The 20,773-nt window shown below is 44.8% G+C and overlaps 1 protein-coding gene across 1 annotated transcript in view; it reads left to right on the top strand.

The window, feature by feature from the left end:
• MAEA (macrophage erythroblast attacher, E3 ubiquitin ligase) overlaps positions 1 to 20,773 on the top strand; it is a 132,755-nt gene that overhangs the window by 100,817 nt on the left and 11,165 nt on the right. Inside the window, exons 7-8 of the mRNA XM_040335262.1 lie at positions 2,254 to 2,387; positions 11,140 to 11,335. Coding sequence (XP_040191196.1) covers positions 2,254 to 2,387; positions 11,140 to 11,335 — 330 coding nt within the window. The remainder of the gene's footprint in view (positions 1 to 2,253; positions 2,388 to 11,139; positions 11,336 to 20,773) is intronic.

Consider the following 20,773-nt stretch of genomic DNA (forward strand, 5'->3'; position numbering starts at 1 on the left):
CCCAAATGCACCGTTGTCTCTCCCAATATCAGGTTTGTGTGGGTCTCCCCCGCCGTCTAGTTGTTCGGCGCTCAGGGAACATAACAGCTTTCATTTGAATAGCTGTATGTTCCCTGCCGCACCTCGTCATAGCCCCTCCCCCTTGTCCGGGCACTTTGATTGATAGATCACCCGTCCCAGGATTGGACGGGTGATATGTCTAAGTGCCCGGACAAGGGGGAGGGGCTATGACAATGCGCGGCGGGGAACATACAGCTATTTAAATGAAAGCTGTTATGTTCCCTGAGCGCCGAACAACTAGACGGCCGCGGCGGCAGCAGCAGCTCTCCTCCAGTGGTATGTTATACATACCCGAGGACTTCTCTGCTCTCCGCCCCCTCAGTCTCCTCTCCGGCCGCTCCCCGCCCCCTCTCCGCCCCCACTCAGAGAGAAAAAAAAAGGTATTCAGTGAAGCATCGGGAGCATTTGCACGAGTACAAGTACTCGCGCAAATGCTCATTATCGGTACCGATACTAGTATCGGTATCGGGACAACCCTAGTTACCAATGTACCCAGCCTAACCACATAAACTGCACTCAGAAAATTAGTCCAGGCATCTGGAGGTACCTTTTTATATAGAGTAAAACCTTGGATTGCAGGCATAATATGTTCCGGAAACATGCTTGTAATCCAAAGTACTCTTATATCAAAGAGAATTTTCCCATAAGAAATAATGGAAACTCCAAATGATTTGTTCCACCACCATTTATTCATAAGTCCTTATAAGTCCATATAAAAAGATCATAGCAATGTGATGGGTTGTGTAACCATAAAATGTCCATCCACAAATGGCAGCCTCCACAAGAGAATTAGAAGCAAAATCCAGCAGGAGCTACAGGGTATAAAAGAGAAGAGAGGCACCTCTAAGTGTAGCAATATGGTTACATTTAATGAAGGTTCAACATTTAGCAACTCACATGGTTGGTGATTAAAAGAGGCACATCTAAGTATACAGGGATCTGGGGCAAAGCTGTCCACATAGACCATCCTCCTCACTGCCGGCTCTCACCGCTGTCAGTCTGCAATCATGACCGGGAAGACTACCCTGCAGTAGAGGGATCTGAAAGTGAGGCTTGAAGTGCTCATGGAAGGGAGGACATCAATGGCGGTGAGGAAGATAGTCTATTTGGACAGCTTTACCCCGGATGCCTGCATACTTAGATGTGCCTGTTTTAATCATCAACCATGTGAGTTTCTAAATGTTGTACCTTCATTAAATGTAACAATATTGCTACACTTGGAGGCGCCTCTCTTCTATTTCATACTCCGTTGCGACATGACGCTACTCTTATATCAAGACAACGCTTGTATATTAAGTCAAAATTTATTAAAAAATGTTGCTCGTCTTTCAAAACGCTCTCAAACCAAGTTACTCTCAAACCAAGGTTTTACTGTATAGCTTTACTCCTCTTCTATGGCACTTCTGAAGCCTTAAAACCTAGCATGCTCTGTTATGCAAATGTATCTGAAACATGTCAGTCTCCACCTTTTTTGCCTGTCTCCCCAGTGAATAGTACAACTGCTCTCAATATAATATTACCAATAGCGAGGGGTTGTAGATGCAGGACCAAGTCATGTTTAGTTCCTAAAGTCAGAGTTTGCAATCTAAAGAGATTCTGCTCATGAGTCTCCTGTGATTTGTATTTTCAGTTATTAAAGTGGAGGTTCCATCAAAAAAACTATTTTGCTTTAAACTGTAGCTTACGACTAAAAAATAATTTTTTTTTTTTACTCATCTGGAAATGCCTGTTGCTATGCGGTCCCACGAAATCTGCCTTTGAAACCACCTAGGATTCTGACATCATCTCCCTCTAATGCTCCTGGGAAATGTGTGTCATCATTTCCCAGGATGCAGTGCGCTGTCCAATAATCACTCCCCATCCAAGACTTCCAGGAAGTAAGTGCCTGTAGGCTTCACAATGCCCACAAGCAAAATGACAACGGTGTAGATATAGTTTTATAAACTATATTTTTTGAATATCTATGCGGATCGGCGGCGGATTGTAAAATAGTAAGTGACCGGATTTATATTATAAAAACGCATGATGAAAGGACATACATTTTAAAAAATGCTAATTGTGGTTGGAACTCCGCTTTAAGGAAGGAAGGTGAGGAGAATTTGAAATCTTTTCAGAAAGGTTTTTATGCAGAACATAAATAGGATCACTTGACACTTTTTCATACTTTAACAAAATGGTTTCCTCTCCATACAGGATCTTTTGGACCCAGCTCGATGGCGCATGCTCATCCAACAGTTTCGATATGACAACTATAGACTACATCAGCTGGGAAATAATTCTGTGTTTACTATAACTCTTCAGGCAGGCCTCTCTGCTATTAAAACACCGTATCCTTTTATTACATTATAGTGGTATCTCTTACCACCTCTGCACAGTCTGTATATTTCTGCTAATCATACATATTTCATAAGATGTGGGTTTCCACTTTTTGATTCCTCCAGTAGTCAACCAGAAGTTACCTCTGGAGTAGAAATGTTGGAGAAAGGTTTCTTGATTTTGTATTCCAGTTTTAGGGTTTACATTTATTGCTTTACTTTTTCAGAAACAATGAACTTTAAAAAAAAAAAAGACACAAAGTGACAATGAGATAAGATCGATTAGATAGAGGGATTGAATATAGGTTGAACAGACTATAATAGTACTTACCTTCATAGTGTTGATTTATGCTCTTCCAGGATTGATTAGAACCTCTGCGCCTTAAAAAAGAAGTATGTGTTTTATTTATTTTTAGCTTCATCCTTTTCCCAGTGAGCTGCTAATACATAAAAGTGTTTCCAGCCCTCTGAGAAGTACATCTTTTCTGTTAAAATCAAGGTAAATACCTGTTGAAGGGGCCACAGTCTGATTCTTATGCCGACAATCTTGTCGGGATCCACCCTCTTTCCTTCTCCTGTTTGATGATGGCTCTGGGCTGTCTGCTTTCCCCCTTCTCCACTCACACTGCACACAGCTCAGATCAATTATATTACAGAAGGCTTCTATCTGCACACTGTGTAGCTGGATTCTATGCTGCACTGAAAAAACAAGACTTCTTTATTGCCCAAGGATAAAAACGCACTTACTAGAGATAAAAATGGGGGAAGGCTCATCATAGTAAAGGAGGTATGAAGTCCAGCAATAGGCAGTCTTAAAGGTAGTCCAGTGAGCAGCTTGAAGAAATGGATTCCAGCTGACCAGCAGAGGGTGGGGAGGGGGTGCATGGAGAACCCACCAGGAAGAACGGCCATGCTCACTGGACTATCTTTACTATGAAGAGCCTTCCCCCATTTTTTTCTCTGGTAAGTGTGTTTTTATCCTTGAGCAATAAATAAGTCCTCTGTTACTGGACTTGGAAGCGCCTTCTGTTTGTTTTTTTATTGCCAGAGATTTGCTTCCCTCTTAGAATGCTGCCATCAGAGTCACCTGATTTGCCTGATTTACACCACCATCCCTGCAGACTATTATCTCTGGCCAGTTATGTCATCCAGAGTGCCTTCTTTCCACTACCGGATTCTATGTGGCACAGCTGTTTTTATCTGGGAAATTCACAGGTCAGAGCTGCAGCATAGCGCGCAGCTACACAGTGTGCAGATAGAGACTGTAAAGTGAATTGATCTGAGCTGTGTGCAAGAAGCATGTAGGGAGTAGGTAGGAGGGAAATGGAGTTGTGCTGACTGTGCTCAGACTGTGCACAGTACAGGGATGTCAGAAAGCACTCAGCAGTTGTTTACTGTTCAGGTGTGTGCCTGTTCAGTAGGTACTGCCACATATTCCAGTTGGGGAGGGACAGAAAGGGGGGGTGGATTGCTGGAGTTATGACCACCCCTCATACAGCAAATTGACCTTACAGGGATCTACATGATAGATGAAGTGCCCTTACTGGAAAAACAAAAGGAAGGAAGAAAGCAACAACAGCTGATTCATGATTATGGTAATATTTGTTCATTGTCTCCTACTTCTCCTTTAAAGGGTCACTAAAGGAATTTTTTTTTTTAGCTAAATAGCTTCCTTTACCTTACTGCAGTCCTGGTTTCATGTCCTCATTGTTCGTTTTTGCTTTGATGTTGCTGTAAATCCTCTCTGTTTTGGACACTTCCTGGTTGCCTGTTTCCTGATAACCACAGTACTGGGAGACTTCTCACGGTGGTCACTAATCAAAGAGGTGTGATTACTGTGTGTAAAACAAAACTGGATTGGTGCTGAGGAGTTTTAGACAAAGTATCACTGCTCTCTATTGGCTGACTGCCCTCTAGTGGCTCTCTGTACATCAGAGAACCAGCAAACAACAGCAAAACCGAAACTAAACTGCAGGTACATTATATGATTGTTTTTTTTATCTATTTTTAATCATTTTTAAAAGGAATCAGTTAACTATTATGTCTCTATGCCCTGTAAACAGTCATTTCAGCTAAAAAAACTTTTTCCTTTAGTGACCCTTTAAGATTGAGGCTATATATTGAAGTGGTTTGAACGTCTTCATGTGAGGTGTTAGGTTCAGCAGGAAATAACAATTGGAATGACATTGTTGTCTTGAAGGAGGGCATTTCTTTCTGATAACCAGTTAAAAAATCTTTGTGTCCTCTACATTACTTTTGACGAAGACTACTACAGGTATGTCAGGTAAGGAGGAAGCCCAAAGATGGCCAAAAATACTTACAAAATGTAACTCTAGACGTATGAACCAAAATCAATTCATGCATAAAAAAGGAGAGATAATTGTGCTGCTTATCCTTTGTAATCCAGCCAGCATGCTGGGGTGGGTCTGGGTCCTGCAGTAGATCTGTAGGTACATAGGAGATCCCAGACCTGGTTATGGTGCCAGGCAGAGGTGTTTTGAACACAAGACTGGCTGTAGAGACATTTCATATAAATGCATTACAGCTTTGTTTTCAGTTGTTTGCAGAAGACTTCTTCATTATACACTATGGGCCAGATTCACAAAGAGATACGACGGTGTATCTCCTGATACACCATCGTATCTCTGACTTACACTGGTCCTATCTATGCGCCTGATTCATAGAATAAGATACGCATAGATAGGGCTAGATCCGACAGTGTTACAATGTGTTACACTGTCAGATCTTTTTTTAAATTTAAAAATGGCGCCGGGGGCGTTCCCGCTGATTTACGATAAATAATATGTAAATCAGCGAGATACGCAAATTCACGAACGTACGCGGACCCGTCGCAGTGTTACGTCGTTTCCGTAGCGGTTTTCCGTCGTATACTTACCCCTTCTTTTATCAGGCGCAGCCAATGTTAAGTATAGCCGGCGTTCCCGCGTCAAATTTGAAATTTCCTACGTCGTTTGCGTACGCCGATTCACGAACACGCGCGTCGCAAGTCCCGCTCACGTCGCAACCACTGACGTCCTAGTGACGTCAGTGGGAGCAATGCACGCCGGGAAATTCCCCGGACGACGCATGCGCATTTAAATCGGCGCGGGAACGCGCCTGATTTAAATATGACACTCCCCTAGCCGCGGAATTTGAATTCCGCTGGGGGATTTAGGATCCGCCGTCGCAAGTTTGGAGGTAAGTGGTTTGTGAATTAGCCACTTGCCTCAAACTTGCGGGAGCGGATCTTAATTCACGTAGATCGAGCGGATCTATAGATCCGCTGAGCTACGTGAATCTGGCCCACTATTACCAAAAGTATTGGGACACATGCCTCTACACGCCCATGAACTTTAACCACTTAAAGACCTTAGGTGTTTTTCAGATTTGGTGTTTGCAAGACTAAAACAGTTTTTTCTGCTAGAAAATTACTTAAAACCTCCAAACATTATATATATTTTTTTTCTAACACCCTAGAGAATAAAGTGGCGGTCATCGCAATACTTTTTGTCACACCGTATTTGCGCAGCAGTCTTACAAGCGCACTTTTTTTTGAAAAAATTCACTTTTTTGAATTAAAAAATAAGACAACAATAAATTTGGCCCAATTTTTTTATATATTGTGAAAGATAATGTTACGCCGAGTAAAATGATACCCAACATGTCACGCTTTAAAATTGCGCCCGCTCGTGGCATGGCGTCAAACTTTTACCCTTAAAAATCTAGATAGGCGACGTTTAAAAAATTCTATAAGTTGCATTTTTTGAGCTACAGAGTAGCTCTAGGGCTATAATTATTGCTCTCGCTCTAACGATCGCGGCGATACCTCACTTGTGTGATTTGAACACCGTTTTCATATGCGGGCGCTACTCGCGTATGCGTTCGCTTCTGCGCGCAAGCTCGTCAGGACGGGGCGCTTTAAAAAAATTTTTTTTTTGTTTTCTTATTTAATTTTATTGATTTTATTATTTTTTACACTAAAATATAAAAAAAAAAAAAATGATCACTTTTATTCCTATTACAAGGAATGTAAACATCCCTTGTAATAGAAAAAAGCATGACAGGTCCTCTTAAATATGAGATCTGGGGTCAAAAAGACCTCAGATCTCATATTTAGGCTTAAATGCAAAAAAAAAGGAAAATTTGTCATTTAAAAAAATGACAAAAAAAAATTGTCTCTTTAAGAGGCTGGGCGGGACTGACGGTTTGACGTCACTTCCGCCCAGCAGAGCTATGAGGACGGGTGGGGGCCATCTTGCCCTCACTCAAGTCCTCGCTCTCCAGGCGGCAGCATCAGATCTCCTCCGCCGCTACCGACGGCTCCGGTAAGCGGCGGAGGGCGCGGAAAAGCGGCGGGAGGGGGGGCCCCTCTCCCGCCACCGATAACGGCGATCTCGCGGCGAATCCGCCGCGGAGACCGCCGTTATCGTTTACACGGCCGCCCGCTGAAAACATGGATATCTCAGTTGTGGCAGCAGCTGCTGCCGTTACTGAGATATCCATGTTTAAAAAGAGGACGTACATTTACAATACGCGGGTCTTTAAGTAGTTAATGGCATCCCAGTCTTAGTTTGTAGGGTTCAATATTGAGTTGGCCCACCCTTTGCAGCTTTTTCTGGGAAGGCTGTCCAGAAGGTTTAGGAGTGTGTCTATGGGAATGTTTGACCATTCTTCCAGAAGCGCAATTGTGAGGTCAGGCACTGATGTGGATGAGACGGCCTGGCTTGCAGTCTCCGCTCTAATTAATCCCAGAGGTGTCCTCCACCCCAAACTCGCTCATCCATGTATTTATGGACCTTGCTTTGTGCACTGGTCCAAATCATTTGGTGGAGGGGGGGGGGGGGATTATGGTGTGGGGTTGTTTTTCAGGGGTTGGGCTTGGCCCCTTAGTTCCAGTGAAGGAAAATCTTAAAGCGGGAGTTCACCCAATTCGTTTTTTTTTTTTTCTATTTTCCCCTTAGCTTCATGCTCGTTTTGTCTAGGGGAATCGGCTATTTGTTTTAAAATATGATCCGTACTTACCCGTTTTCGAGATGCATCCTCTCCTTCGCTTCCGGGTATGGGTCTTCGGGAGCGGGCGTTCCTTCTTGATTGACAGTCTTCCGAGAGGCTTCCGACGGTCGCATCCATCGCGTTACTCGTAGCCAAAAGAAGCCGAACGTCGGTGCGCTCTATACTGCGCCTGCGCACCGACGTTCGGCTTCTTTCGGAAAATCGTGACGCGATGGATGCGACCGTCGGAAGCCTCTCGGAAGACTGTCAATCAAGAAGGAACGCCCAGTCCCGCAGCCCATACCCGGAAGCGGCAGAGAAGATGCATCTCGTAAACGGTAAGTACGGATCATATTTTAAAACAAATAGCCGATTCCCCTAGACAAAACGAGCATTCATCTAGGGGGAAAATGTGTTCTCTATGAGTGAACCTCCGGCATACCAAGACATTTTGGACAATTTCATGCTCCCAACAGTTTGGAGTTGGCCCTTTCCTGTTTCAACATGACTGCACACCAGTGCACAAAGCAAGGTCCATAAAGACATGGATGAGTGAGTTTGGGATGGAGGAACTTGCCTGGCCTGCACAGAGTCCCGACCTCAACCTGATGGAACACCTTTGGGATGAATTACAGTGGGGACTACAAGCCAGACCTTCTTGTCCACACCAGTGCCTGACCTCACAAATGCTGGAAGAATGATCAAACATTCCCATAGACACACTCCTAAACCTTGTGGACAGCCTTCCCAGAAGAGTTGAAGCTGTTATAGCGGAAAAGGGTGGGCCAACTCAATATTGAACCCCATGGACTAAGACTGGGATGCGATTCATGTTCATGTAAAGGCAGGTGTCCCAATACTTTGACAATATAGTGTATCTCCCAGATGGCCTGGGAACACGTTGAAACTCTGGCTAGGCAAAATCCAAGCCTTGGGTAGCCTTCAAGTGCTGCCACAAGACTTTTCACCCAGGCTTCACGTACTTGTCACAGACATCACCTGGATCTGTCGTATTTTATATTCCATGAAAAACTAAAGCGTTTGGGAGGCAGCATACATTATGATATGTGATGTGCACATTTCTCTGCCGATCAACTAAAATATGTCACAGAGCAGTTTGAACTAATTGCTGACCTGAAAATCCCCGAATATCTCAACAGCATGGAAAAAAAAGCCTGGGATTGAGGAGTGTTCCAAATGGATTGACCCAAAATGATGACAATAAACACCGTTTTGAATGTAAAACATGATGTGCCTCCACCCAGTGATTTAGATGAAGGATAAAGACTTTGGGGCAGATCCACATAGATTTGGATAGGCGCAGCGTATCAGAGATACGCTACGCCGCCGTATCTTACCTGGCTTTAAGTCGAATCCAGGAAGATTTTGCGCCGTAAGTTGCGGCGGCGTAGTGTATTTCTGGCGGCAGAGTTCAAATCGGCGGGTAGGGGGCATGAATCATTTAAATGAAGCACGTCCCCGCGCCGATTGAACTGCGCATGCTCTGTTTCGAAATTTCCCGCCGTGCTTTGCGCGAAATGACGTCGCAACAACGTCATTTTTTGAACTTAGACGTGACTTACGTCCATCCCTATTCACGGACGACTTACGCAAAAAAAAATTAAAAAATTGAATTTCGACGCGGGAACGACGGCCATACTTAACATGGCAAGTCTATCTATACGCCGGATAATACCAGCTTTAACCATACGCCGGAAAAAGCCGACTAGCGACGGCGTAAGAGAATGCGATGGCCGCACGTACCTTTGTGGATCGACGGAAAAAGCTAATTAGCATACCCGACGCGGAAAACGACGCAAACTCCACTCAGCGGGCGCCGAAGTATTGCACCTACGATACGAAGCCGTACGCCTGTCGGATCCAACCCAGATGCCGTCATATCTTGGTTTGAGGATTCAAACTAAAGATACGACGCGGGAAATTTGAAAGTAAGCCGACGTATCAGTAGATACGCCGGCGTACTCGCTATGTGGATCTGGCCCTTTGTTTGTATTTGTGATGGAAGTAATGACATATAAAGAAAATGCTGTACTGTATTTTGCCGTATTTTTGGGCTTTTTGGCTCCTTTGCACCCTTGTCATAATCAAGTTATACTTTGTTGTTCCCTTTTTCTGGCTTCATACCAAAGCAGTTTTCAAGCAACAGCAAGCAGCTTTTGTTTGCAAAAATATCCAAACAGATCAAGACAACCTACCGCCAGCAGGTTTCTGTTGTTGGTACCTAAAGGTACCATTAAATGGTGCTAGATTGCATAGTTCCAGTTATTTTTTAAATTAAAAGCTGTTTGAAATTGCCTGAAATGAACTATACATTTCCAGTCCAGCCGGAAGTTCCCGTCCTGCTGCCAGAACACAGCACTGTATACTATATGTAATGCCGCGTACACACGGTCGTTTTTTGTGATGGAAAAAAAACCGACATTTTTAAAAACGTCATTTAAAATGAACGTGTGGGGAAAACGTTGTTTTATGTCGTCTGAAAAACGACAAAAAAAATTCAAACAAGCTTAAATTTTTTATGTCGTTTTTTAAAACGTCGTTTTTTGTGTCATAAAAAATTACCGTGTGTGGGCTAAAACGACGTTTTTAAACCCGCGCATGCTCAGAAGCAAGTTATGACGCGAGCTTGAATGGAACAGAGTGCCGCCGTACGTGCTGAACGTAACCGCGCTTTGCTAGAGCATTTTGGAAAAACGATGGTGTGTAGGCAACGTAGTTTTTTAAAATGAGAAAAAAACTAAGTTTTTTTACAAGACAAAAAACAACCGTGTGTACGCGGCATAACAGTTCATACAGCCCATGCATCTATTAGTGAAGTAAACCGTTTGGACCAGCTTGGTCAGTTTAGGGGTCCCAGGGTGGTAAATAAGGATTCTGATATTGATTTAGATTGGTCATCAGAACATGAATCCACCAAGCAGCACTAAGAACATGGCAGTGGTTCAAACCCTTCACTACTCTATCCAAAATGTGAAAATAGTTTTATTCTATGGCTGGAAGAAAGTACATAATGGTAGCTTTTTATCATGATATTAGTCACATTATTATCTTTTTATTAAAATTAAAAATATGTTATGGTATTGCACAGAGCAGTCTCTTACTACTTGTGGTGGTCCCCCGCAACGGCTCTGTGCTTCTTTTTCTTATAAGTCCATGGACGTCCTCCCAGAGTTAAGGAACCGCCTTGTAGCCGTGATTCGGCTATGAGGCGGTGATTAAGTGGTTACCTAATGCTTACAAGCCCCCCAGCCCCCCGGTTTACTTACCTGAGCCCTCAAAAGTCCTGCGTCATGAACGCGCTGGCTTCTCACCCCTGTCTTCTCGGCTATTCATTGGAGATTGATAGGAGCGCAGCCATTGGCTTCCGCTGCTGTCAATCTAATCAATGACACATTGGGGGCGGGGCCGAGTGATACACTTGGCGGCTATGGCAGCCACTGTATCACACGGGAGCGTGCCCACAAGCCAACCGCCTTGGGAGAGCGCTTCCCTGAACAGGGGTTAGCTCTTGCGGGGAGGAGCCGAGACAGCCGCTGAGGGACCCCAGAAGACGTGGATCGGGGCCACTCTGTGCAAAACGAGCCGCACAGTGGAGGTAAGTAGAAAACCTTTACAACCCCTTTTAATGCAGGGAATGCATTGGATTTAAAAAAAAGTTTTGCCTTTATAACCACTTTAAAGGGGATATAACTGTATTTAGTCTTTGTTTTGTGTTGTGAATGTCATTCATCCTTGACCACATTCCTAACAGTCAGTGCTACAAAGAAGATGGGACTTCTAAGAACCCAGACTGTCCAGTGTGCAGCAAGTCCCTGAACAAGCTAGCTCAGCCTCTTCCAATGGCACACTGTGCCAACTCCAGACTGGTGTGCAAGATTTCAGGAGATGTCATGAATGAAAACAACCCTCCCATGATGCTACCTAATGGATATGTGTATGGCTACAATGTGAGTATTGTATGGGCTTTTGGTGTGAACATGGTAGTGAAACAATGTGGTGCTTTGTGCACCCTAGCAGGCAAAGCAAGCAGGTTTGCATATATAGGTGCATCTCATAAAATTAGAATATCATTAAAAAGTTAATTAATTTCAGTAATTTTCTGTCAGATGCCGATATTTAGAAATTCGGGGTGTCCGATGGCTGATATATGATGCCGATTTTTGCGGCCGATATTTTAGGCAAATCTTTCTTCTTTTTTTTTCCCCCCTTCATCTCATAAAAAATAAAGCGTGATGCCAGACATCGCATGCGATTCACACCACATTGCAGTGCACATCACATGCGATGTCTGTGCGATGCAATTTCAGCCATACAAACTGAATTTGTATTGCTGAAATCGCATTGCATTAGGCTTCTTTCACACTATGGATTGTATGTCCGTTTTATAATATCCGTATTACACCTATTAACGGACGTTTATTAACGGATTTAATAACGGATACATACGGATAAATATTTTACCATTCTTCCTTTATTGAAAACGGATAATGTTTATCCGTATATATCCGTTATATCATTCCTTTCTAACGTCCGTTAATAAAAAACATTTCACCCTTTCTTGAAGTCCAGCTCCAGAAGTCGTATGGATATTCAGGGGAACCCCGCCGTCAATTTAAAACAAAAATGACGTGCGGTTCCTGGTAAATATCCATAACCAGACCCTTCAGGTCTGGTATGGATATTCAGGGGAACCCCGCCGTCAATTTAAAACAAAAATGACGTGCGGTTCCCCCTAAATATCCATAACCAGACCCATTATCCGAGCACGTTGACCTGGCCGGCCGCAGAAAAGAGGGGGGGACAGAGTGCGGCCCCCCCTCTCTCCTGAACCGCACCAGGCCACATGCCCTCAACATGGGGAGGATGTCCCCATGTTGATGGGGACAAGGGTCTCATCCCCACAACCCTTGCCCGGTGGTTGTGGGGGTATGCGGGCGGGAGGTTTATCAGAATCTGGAAGACCCCTTTAACAAAGGGGACCCCCAGATCCTGACCCCCCCCCCCCCCTGTGTGAAATGGTAATGGGGTACACTGTACCTCTACCATTCCACGAAGGAAGTAAAAAGTATTGTAAAAAAAACACACTGACACAAAAGAATAAAGTCCTTTATTAAAAAAAAAAAAAAAATCCAGCGCTGAAAAATCCACTCGTTCCCGGCTTCCTGCGTTGTCCTGATCCAGCGACGGGTGCGGGTGATCTCCCGCGATGAGAAGATCCAGCGTCGGGTGATCTCCGCTCCGGCGATGTGAAGATCCATCCATCCGGCGCAGCAGCATCCCGGACCTCCTCTCACCGCTGGGCACAGCCCAGCGAATGAGCGGCTGAAGCTGTGACATTTCTTATATAGAGGAGGCAGAGCCACCCGTCACGTGACCCTGCCCCCTCTGACGTACCTCTGCTACGTCACTGGGGAAGACCAAGAAGAGGAAAGGTCTTTCCTCTTCATGGTCTTCCCCAGTGACGTAGCAGAGGTACGTCAGAGGGGGCAGGGTCACGTGACGGGTGGCTCTGCCTCCTCTATATAAGAAATGTCACAGCTTCAGCCGCTCATTCGCTGGGCTGTGCCCAGCGGTGAGAGGAGGTCCGGGATGCTGCTGCGCCGGATGGATGGATCTTCACATCGCCGGAGCGGAGATCACCCGACGCTGGATCTTCTCATCGCGGGAGATCACCCGCACCCGTCGCTGGATCAGGACAACGCAGGAAGCCGGGAACGAGTGGATTTTTCAGCGCTGGATTTTTTTTTTTTTTTTTTAATAAAGGACTTTATTCTTTTGTGTCGGTGTGTTTTTTTTACAATACTTTTTACTTCCTTCGTGAAATGGTAGAGGTACAGTGTACCCCATTACCATTTCACACAGGGGGGGGGGTCAGGATCTGGGGGTCCCCTTTGTTAAAGGGGTCTTCCAGATTCTGATAAACCTCCCGCCCGCATACCCCCACAACCACCGGGCAAGGGTTGTGGGGATGAGACCCTTGTCCCCATCAACATGGGGACATCCTCCCCATGTTGAGGGCATGTGGCCTGGTGCGGTTCAGGAGAGAGGGGGGGCCGCACTCTGTCCCCCCCTCTTTTCTGCGGCCAGCCAGGTCAACGTGCTCGGATAACGGGTCTGGTTATGGATATTTAGGGGGAACCGCACGTCATTTTTGTTTTAAATTGACGGCGGGGTTCCCCTGAATATCCATACCAGACCTGAAGGGTCTGGTTATGGATATTTAGGGGGAACCGCACGTCATTTTTGTTTTAAATTGACGGCGGGGTTCCCCTGAATATCCATACCAGACCTGAAGGGTCTGGTTATGGATATTTTCTGGGAACCGCACGTCACTTTTGTTTTAAATTGACGGCGGGGTTCCCCTGAATATCCATACCAGACCTGAAGGGTCTGGTTATGGATATTTACCGGGAACCGCACGTCATTTTTGTTTTAAATTGACAGCGGGGTTCCCCTGAATATCCATGCTCAGTAAAATTAACGTCCGTTAACATAACGGACATTTACGGAGACATTTACTAACGTCCATGTGCCATAGACTTCAATGTTAAAATATAACGGACGTTAATATATCCGTTACTTGCAACGGACAAAAAATGGACAAAAAATAGTGCAAGACCCGTCACATATTCCGTTATAACTAACGTCCGTATGTTATAACGGACTATTACGGATCTTTACGGAACATAAAAAAATCCCATAGACTTTAATGATATTTTATAAAGGACGTATAACTTCCGTTTTTTAACATTATCTGACGGATTTTAAAACGGATTATTAAAACGGATTTATTTTGTAGTGTGAAAAGGGCCTTAGCACTAAAATGGTGCAGGACCCTTTTTTTGGTCCGCACTGGAATCCGATTGCATGGATGTTCACACCCATCCAATCCGAATCCTGCACCATTTCATCGTTTGCACTGCGATCTGCAAACTGATCTGGGGGTGTTAACTTTACATTGACACCTGCAGTGGTTCTCAGATCTCAGTGTGAACCACTGTGCGATTCAGGTGCGATGTGGGAACCCGCACTGAATTTGCACAGTTCTCGCATCGCACTAGTGTGAACCGGCCTAAATCTGACTGCCCATAGAGTAGAGTGGGGCTGTGTCTGTGTTCGCTCAGCAGAAACTGAGCAGACATGGGCTTGCCATCCGCCCACACTCAGCAGACAGATACCCCACTGAGTAAAGCCCACCCTGTGTCTTCTGTTTTGTTCCCATCAACTTTGCTCTGTCCCCATGTCCCCCCACGCTATGGGCCAGATTCTCAGAGACTTATGTCAGCGTATCGGTAGATACGCCGTCGTAAGTCCCAATCTGCGCCGTCATATATTTAAGCGTATTTACGCTTAAATTTGGCTAAGATACGAGCGGCGTAAGTCTCCTACGCCGTCGTATCTTAGGGTGCATATTTACGCTGGCCGCTAGGTGGCGCTTCCGTTGTTTTCCGCGTCGAATATGCAAATGAGCAAGATACGCCCATTCACGAACGTACGTACGCCCGTCACAATTAGTTACGCCTTTTACGTAACACATACGCCGGCGTAAAGATAAAGCAGGTCTCTGGGTGGCGTAGCCCATGCAAAGTATGGACGTCGGAACAAGCGTATCTTTTTACGTCGTTTGCGTAAGTCGTACGCGAATAGGGCTGTGCGTAAGTTACGTTCACGTCGTAGGCAGCGTTTGACGTATTTTAGGCATTCTATCCAACGCATGCGCACTGAGGTACGTCTGCGGACGGCGCATGCACCGTACGTTCGAAACGTCATTTACATGGGGGTCATGCTTTATTTGTATTTGAATTAGGGCGCTTACGCCGGCATATTTACGCTACGCCACTGTAACTTAGGACGCAAGTGCTTTGTGAATACAGCACTTGCCTCTCTAAGTTGCGGCGGCGTAGCGTAAATACGATACGCTATGCCCGCCCACACTTACGCCGGGGTACGTGAATCTAGGCCTATGTCCCCAACTATTCCTCATGAGTTCACCTCTCTGGTTTAGAGGGTCCCCATGATGTACATACAGCAGTTGCAGGCTGCATAATCAAAGAACAGAAAATTATTTAAAAAAAATTTCTTTAAAGAGTAGCCTGGATAATACCGTAAAAAAAAGAAAGAAAGAGCAGACAGTCACAGAATGAGGCATCTAATCAGCTGTGCTGAGCAAAGTACATATGGGAGCCAGGCTGCTGTGCTAATCGGCCTAATTAGCATAATAATTGGCCGATGCTGATTTCATAAAGGACAAATATCGGCCGATATATCGGCCGACCTCTAGTCTGGTGTCTCTGCTTCCTCTTGAAAATACCCCACAGATTATCTATGAGGTTTGGGTCAGGCCACGCACTATTTTTTTTTTTTTGGTAATATTGCAATTTTCTGAGATACTGAACTTTGGGTCTTCAGTAGCTGTAAGCCATAATCCTCAAAATTAAAAGAAAGAATTGCTTGAAATATATCACTCCGTGTGTAACGCATCTATATAAATATATGAGTTTCACATTTTGAATTGAATTACTGAAATAAATGGACTTTTTTGATGATATTTCTAATTTTATGAGATGCACCTGTCAAATCTTGTATTTCCTTCCCGTCACAGAGAGCTGTATAAAGATCCTTTAACATCTGCCATTTCAGATTTCAAATATGATTGCTGATGAAATCTTCTGCCTGCAGCTGGACTCTTTAGGTGTTCACATTCCTAGTCTGTACAGTCAATGCTGTTCATTGAATTTCTTACTACCAGATTATTCTGAAATTCCATTTAGCATGCAACCAGACCTCACTCATATAACCTTAAAGTGATACTAAAGTCTCCTTTTTTATATATATAAAAATAACAAACATGTTTTACTTACCTGTTCTGTGCAGTGGATTTGCACAGATCAGCCATGATCCTCCTCTTCTCGGGTCCTTTTTCGATGCTCCTGGCTCCTCCCTCTTGTTGAGTGCCCCCCACAGCAAGCAGCTTGCCATGGGGGCACCCGAGCGGAGCTCCCTGTGTCCATTCAGACAGCCCTGCCCCCTTTCTCTCCTCATTGGCTCACTGATTTTGATTGACAGCAGCAGGAGCCGATTATGCCACGCTGCTGTCTCAGCCAATGTAGAGGGGAGTCCCGGACAGCCGAGTCTCTTGTGCAACATCGCTGGATCAAGATGGACCTCAGGTAGGTATTAGGGGGGCTGATACACACAGAAGGTGTTTTATCTTCATGCATAGAATGCAAAAAAAAAAAATCTGCGCTTACAACCACATTAACTTGAATGGTGGAGATAACTCAAATAGGCTTATTTAGCAAACTCACTTTGCGCATACAGTTGCACTTTGGATGCTACAGATCTTCGTAAAAGAGGGTGAGCTCTGTTGACTTCCATTATCCAATCACATTGAGAAAAAAAAAAAATTTGCACTTCCCTTGCATGTGATTGGGTATTATTTGAAAAGTGAAGCTGTACCTTATTTACTAAGCTCTGGAACAACTGCACTTGTAAAGTGCACATTCTACTTGCCTTCAGTAGTGTATTGGTCAAATTTGAATATCTCTGATCCTGTGGGTCAACTCTCTGGGCACTTTTTATGACACACTGAAAGCCTAGCCATATAATTTTCATGGCAACTATTTTTTATTTTTTTTATGAGCTAGGTTGCCATGTCTTTCTTTAACCCTCCCCATCTGCATTGGCTTGGGACCAGCATGCAGAATATAAAACATGTGCATAGACATTTTTTTTTATACAAGCCAACCTAGCCACATATCTTTGGAGAACATACACACTCCATTCACATAGTGTTTGGTCTTATATTCAAGCCGGCGCTGCAAGCATAAGTGCTAACTATTAAACCACTGTGCTGCCCAAAGTGAATACAGCCAGATGTTTTATTTGGGGTATGGTAAGGTGACCAGATTTTTTAAATGAAATCCGGTGACATTTTTTTTTTATACTAGTAATGGTGGCAAACAGTGACTATCTGCCCGCCTCATAGTCTTAGGCCCCTTTCACACCAAGGAATTTTTCAGGCCTTTTAGCGCTAAAAATAGCGCCTAAATAACGCCTAAAAAAATCTGTCCTGCAGTATTCAGTGTGAAAGCCCAAAGTCTTTCACACTGAAGCTTGTGCTAGCAGGACCGCTCCAAAAGTTCTGCTAGCCGCATCTTTGGAGCGGTGTGTTTACCGCTGCTGCCCACTGAAATCAATGGGACAGCGCGGCTATACCGCCCGCAAACCGCTGCTGTAGCAGCGGTTTGCGGGCGGTTTTAACCCTTTCTCAGGTGATAGCGGGGGTAAAACCGCACCGCTAGCGGCCGAATATCGCAGCAAAAACAACGGTATAGCGGCGCTAAAAATAGCGCCGCTATACCGCCAGCACACCTCCCGTGCCCAGTGTGAAAGGGGCTTTACTCTCCGGGGCTTAGCTACTACTGGGAGGGGAGCGGAAGAAGATTACTTTGCCAGGGAAGAAGATAAGCAGGCAGGTGGCTGGCCGGGACTTGATCCAAGGCAGAAGAACATCGCCCAGAGGCGATTCAGTTCGCATGTGCCGCGCTATATAAGTCTTTCATTCATTCAACATGCGAGCGAAGCTGAATGGGCATGCCCCCGAAACTGAAGAAATATTCCCTCCGTTCTGACCAGCACATGATCATCAGAAAAGGGCACAGATAATGGAAAAAAATAGACCACCCCAAAACTAGTAGGAGCGGCGGAGCGGGGGTGTGTTTGGATCCAGCCCCTGTTCAAATCCAATCCGGGGACAAAACCAGGGACAGACTTTGTCCGGGGACAGTGTTCCTTAATCCGGGGACTGTCCCCTGAAATTATGGATGTCTGGTCACCCTGGGGTATGGCGAACCCCCTCCTTTTTCTTTTTCTTTTTGTTTGTCTTATTGGGGGGAAGACTTCCTTCACTTCCTGTCCCGGATACACAGTAGAATTTGAAAGAAAAGTAAATTGAAATTTCTGTTGCATTCATTGACAGACATAGCTCTTCTATCCTGTAGGTGGCAATATAACCCTATGGTCAAGAATAGAAGAGCTGTGTCCATCAATGAACTCAGAGAAAGGGATTTTACGGTGCATAACAAAAATCCAGTTTTCTCTTGCGTTCTTTGACGGACACAGCTCTTCTATTCTAGACCATGGGGTTATAGTGCCACCTACAGGATAGAAGAGCAGTGTCCACCAGTGAACTTGGAATTTTACGGTGGGTAACAAAAAATATATATTTTTTCCAACGTGAGGGGAAATATCTTAAACAGTTTCCACATTGGAAGAATAACCTTCAATTCCTGTCTTGTTGACAAATGTAAAATGTTGGATTTCCCGTCACGTTCTGTCCCATTATCTATGGTCACTAGGACAAAATCTCCGCAGAGGGCACAGCAATAAAACTCTGCGATGAAGAGAAAAGCAGCACACCAAATAGATTCTGGAGCAGGATTTACTACTCTTTTGCTATTTTAACTTCAGAGTCTTCAATCAACTCTTTGCAGGGCCAGATTAAGAACATCATGGGCCTGGTGCTGAGGATATTGGTGGGGCCTTTTAGGCTGCATTCACACCTCCGCGACAAGTAACGCCGCGTACGCGGCGTATTTTGCCGCAAATAGTGTAACTTTTTTTTTTACAAATCCTTCCTATTGCTTTGTATGGCCGAACTCCAATGCCACCTGAAAAAAAGGGTCCGGGACTTTTTTTCATGCCGCAGGTGTACGGCGTCTATGAGATGTGAACCATCTCATAGACAGCAATGGGAATTCTCCCCTCCAGCGGCACGAGCGGCCGGCGTCGGGCGTTTTGTTGCGGAGGTGTGAATGGGGTGTAATAAATAATAAATAAATGCGTGGGAATGACATGAACGCAGCCCAGCCAAGGCAAGTGACCAAAGGCACAGAACCCAGAAGGAAGACCGGGTGAAGGTGAAAGTGTCCAGGCCCCGCCTGATTCATCGCAGCACTGGAGGGCTCAGTCTGAAAATGTAAGTGTACACTAATGTGCTAATATGCTGTGCATACTTGTACGTTGTGGCATAACCTACCCCCGGGCCTCTAAAAAGTAGTAATGTCAGGAAAGTTTACTACCGCTTTATTATCACAGGATCCCAGGAGCCTCTCATGGGGCCCCCTACAGACCCGGTGGACGGTGGCCCTTGGGCAGTGCCTAAGTGCACAGTTGCCAACATTTAAAAAATATTTTCAGGGCGACTTTTTTATATAAGTGCTATATTTAGAGTAGCTGAGATCCCCGATGTTCCTCTATACATCATAGTAGTAATCACAAAATTAAATAAGTACTAATAATGGGGCAGAACAAATATGAGAACTGATATTTCCTTTAGTTGAACTAACAAAAGTGTGTCCATTCTAGAGCTGGTAACATTGAGGATATTCAGTATAATTTTAAAGAACTGTTTTTGTGGGTAAGCGACATAGGGGAGGAGTATGGACGGTATATAAGTGGGAAGTATGTGCAGGTGAGGGAGAGGAATGTGGAGGGTCTAACAGTGGGCACTATGTACAGGAGAGGAGTACAAAGGGTACGGAAAAAAGCACTATGTACAGGAGAGGATTGTGAAGGGTATGACAATTGGCAGTATGTACAGGAAGAGTGAGGGGGTATGACAGAGGGTAGTACGTACCAGAGAGAAGTGTGGAGGGTATGATGGGGCAGTATGTACAGGAGAGGAGTGTGGAGGGTATGACAGTGGGCAGTATGTACAGGAGAGGAATGTAGACGGTATGATAGTGGGCTCTATGTATAGGAGAGGAGTGTGGAGGGTATGACAGTGAACACTATGTATAGGAGAGGAGTGTGGAGGGTATGACAGTGGGCACTATGTATAGGAGAGGAGTGTGGAGGGTATGACAGTGAGCAGTATGTACAGGAGAGGAGTGTGGAGGGTGCGACAGTGGGCACTAAGTACAGGAGAGAAGTGTATGACAGCAGGCACTATGTACAGGAGAGGAATGTGAAGGGTATGATAGTGGGCGCTATGTATAGGAGAGGAGTGTGGAGGGTATGACAGTGGGCACTATGTACAGGAGAGGAGTGTGTAGGGTATGACAGTGGGTACTATGTATAGGAGAGAAGTGTGGAGAGTATGACAGTGGGCACTATGTACAGGAGAGGAGTGTGGAGAGTATGACAGTGAGCACTATGTACAGGAGTGGAAGGATATTTAGGGACTGAGTAGTGGTTAAGCGGGTCATACATGGATTGAAATTACGCCAATTATGCAGAGACCAGCCATAGTCAATCTATGTATGGGCTAGCTGCTTTTACACAAGTCAATCTATTAATCAACTTGAGTACAACCAGCCTGTTTTTTTTTTTTCTTAAAACAATCAGTGCTGCCAGCTAAAGTTAGCAACACTGATCATTGT

Source organism: Rana temporaria, chromosome 1, assembly GCF_905171775.1.
Source record: "Rana temporaria chromosome 1, aRanTem1.1, whole genome shotgun sequence".
NCBI lineage: Eukaryota > Metazoa > Chordata > Amphibia > Anura > Ranidae > Rana > Rana temporaria.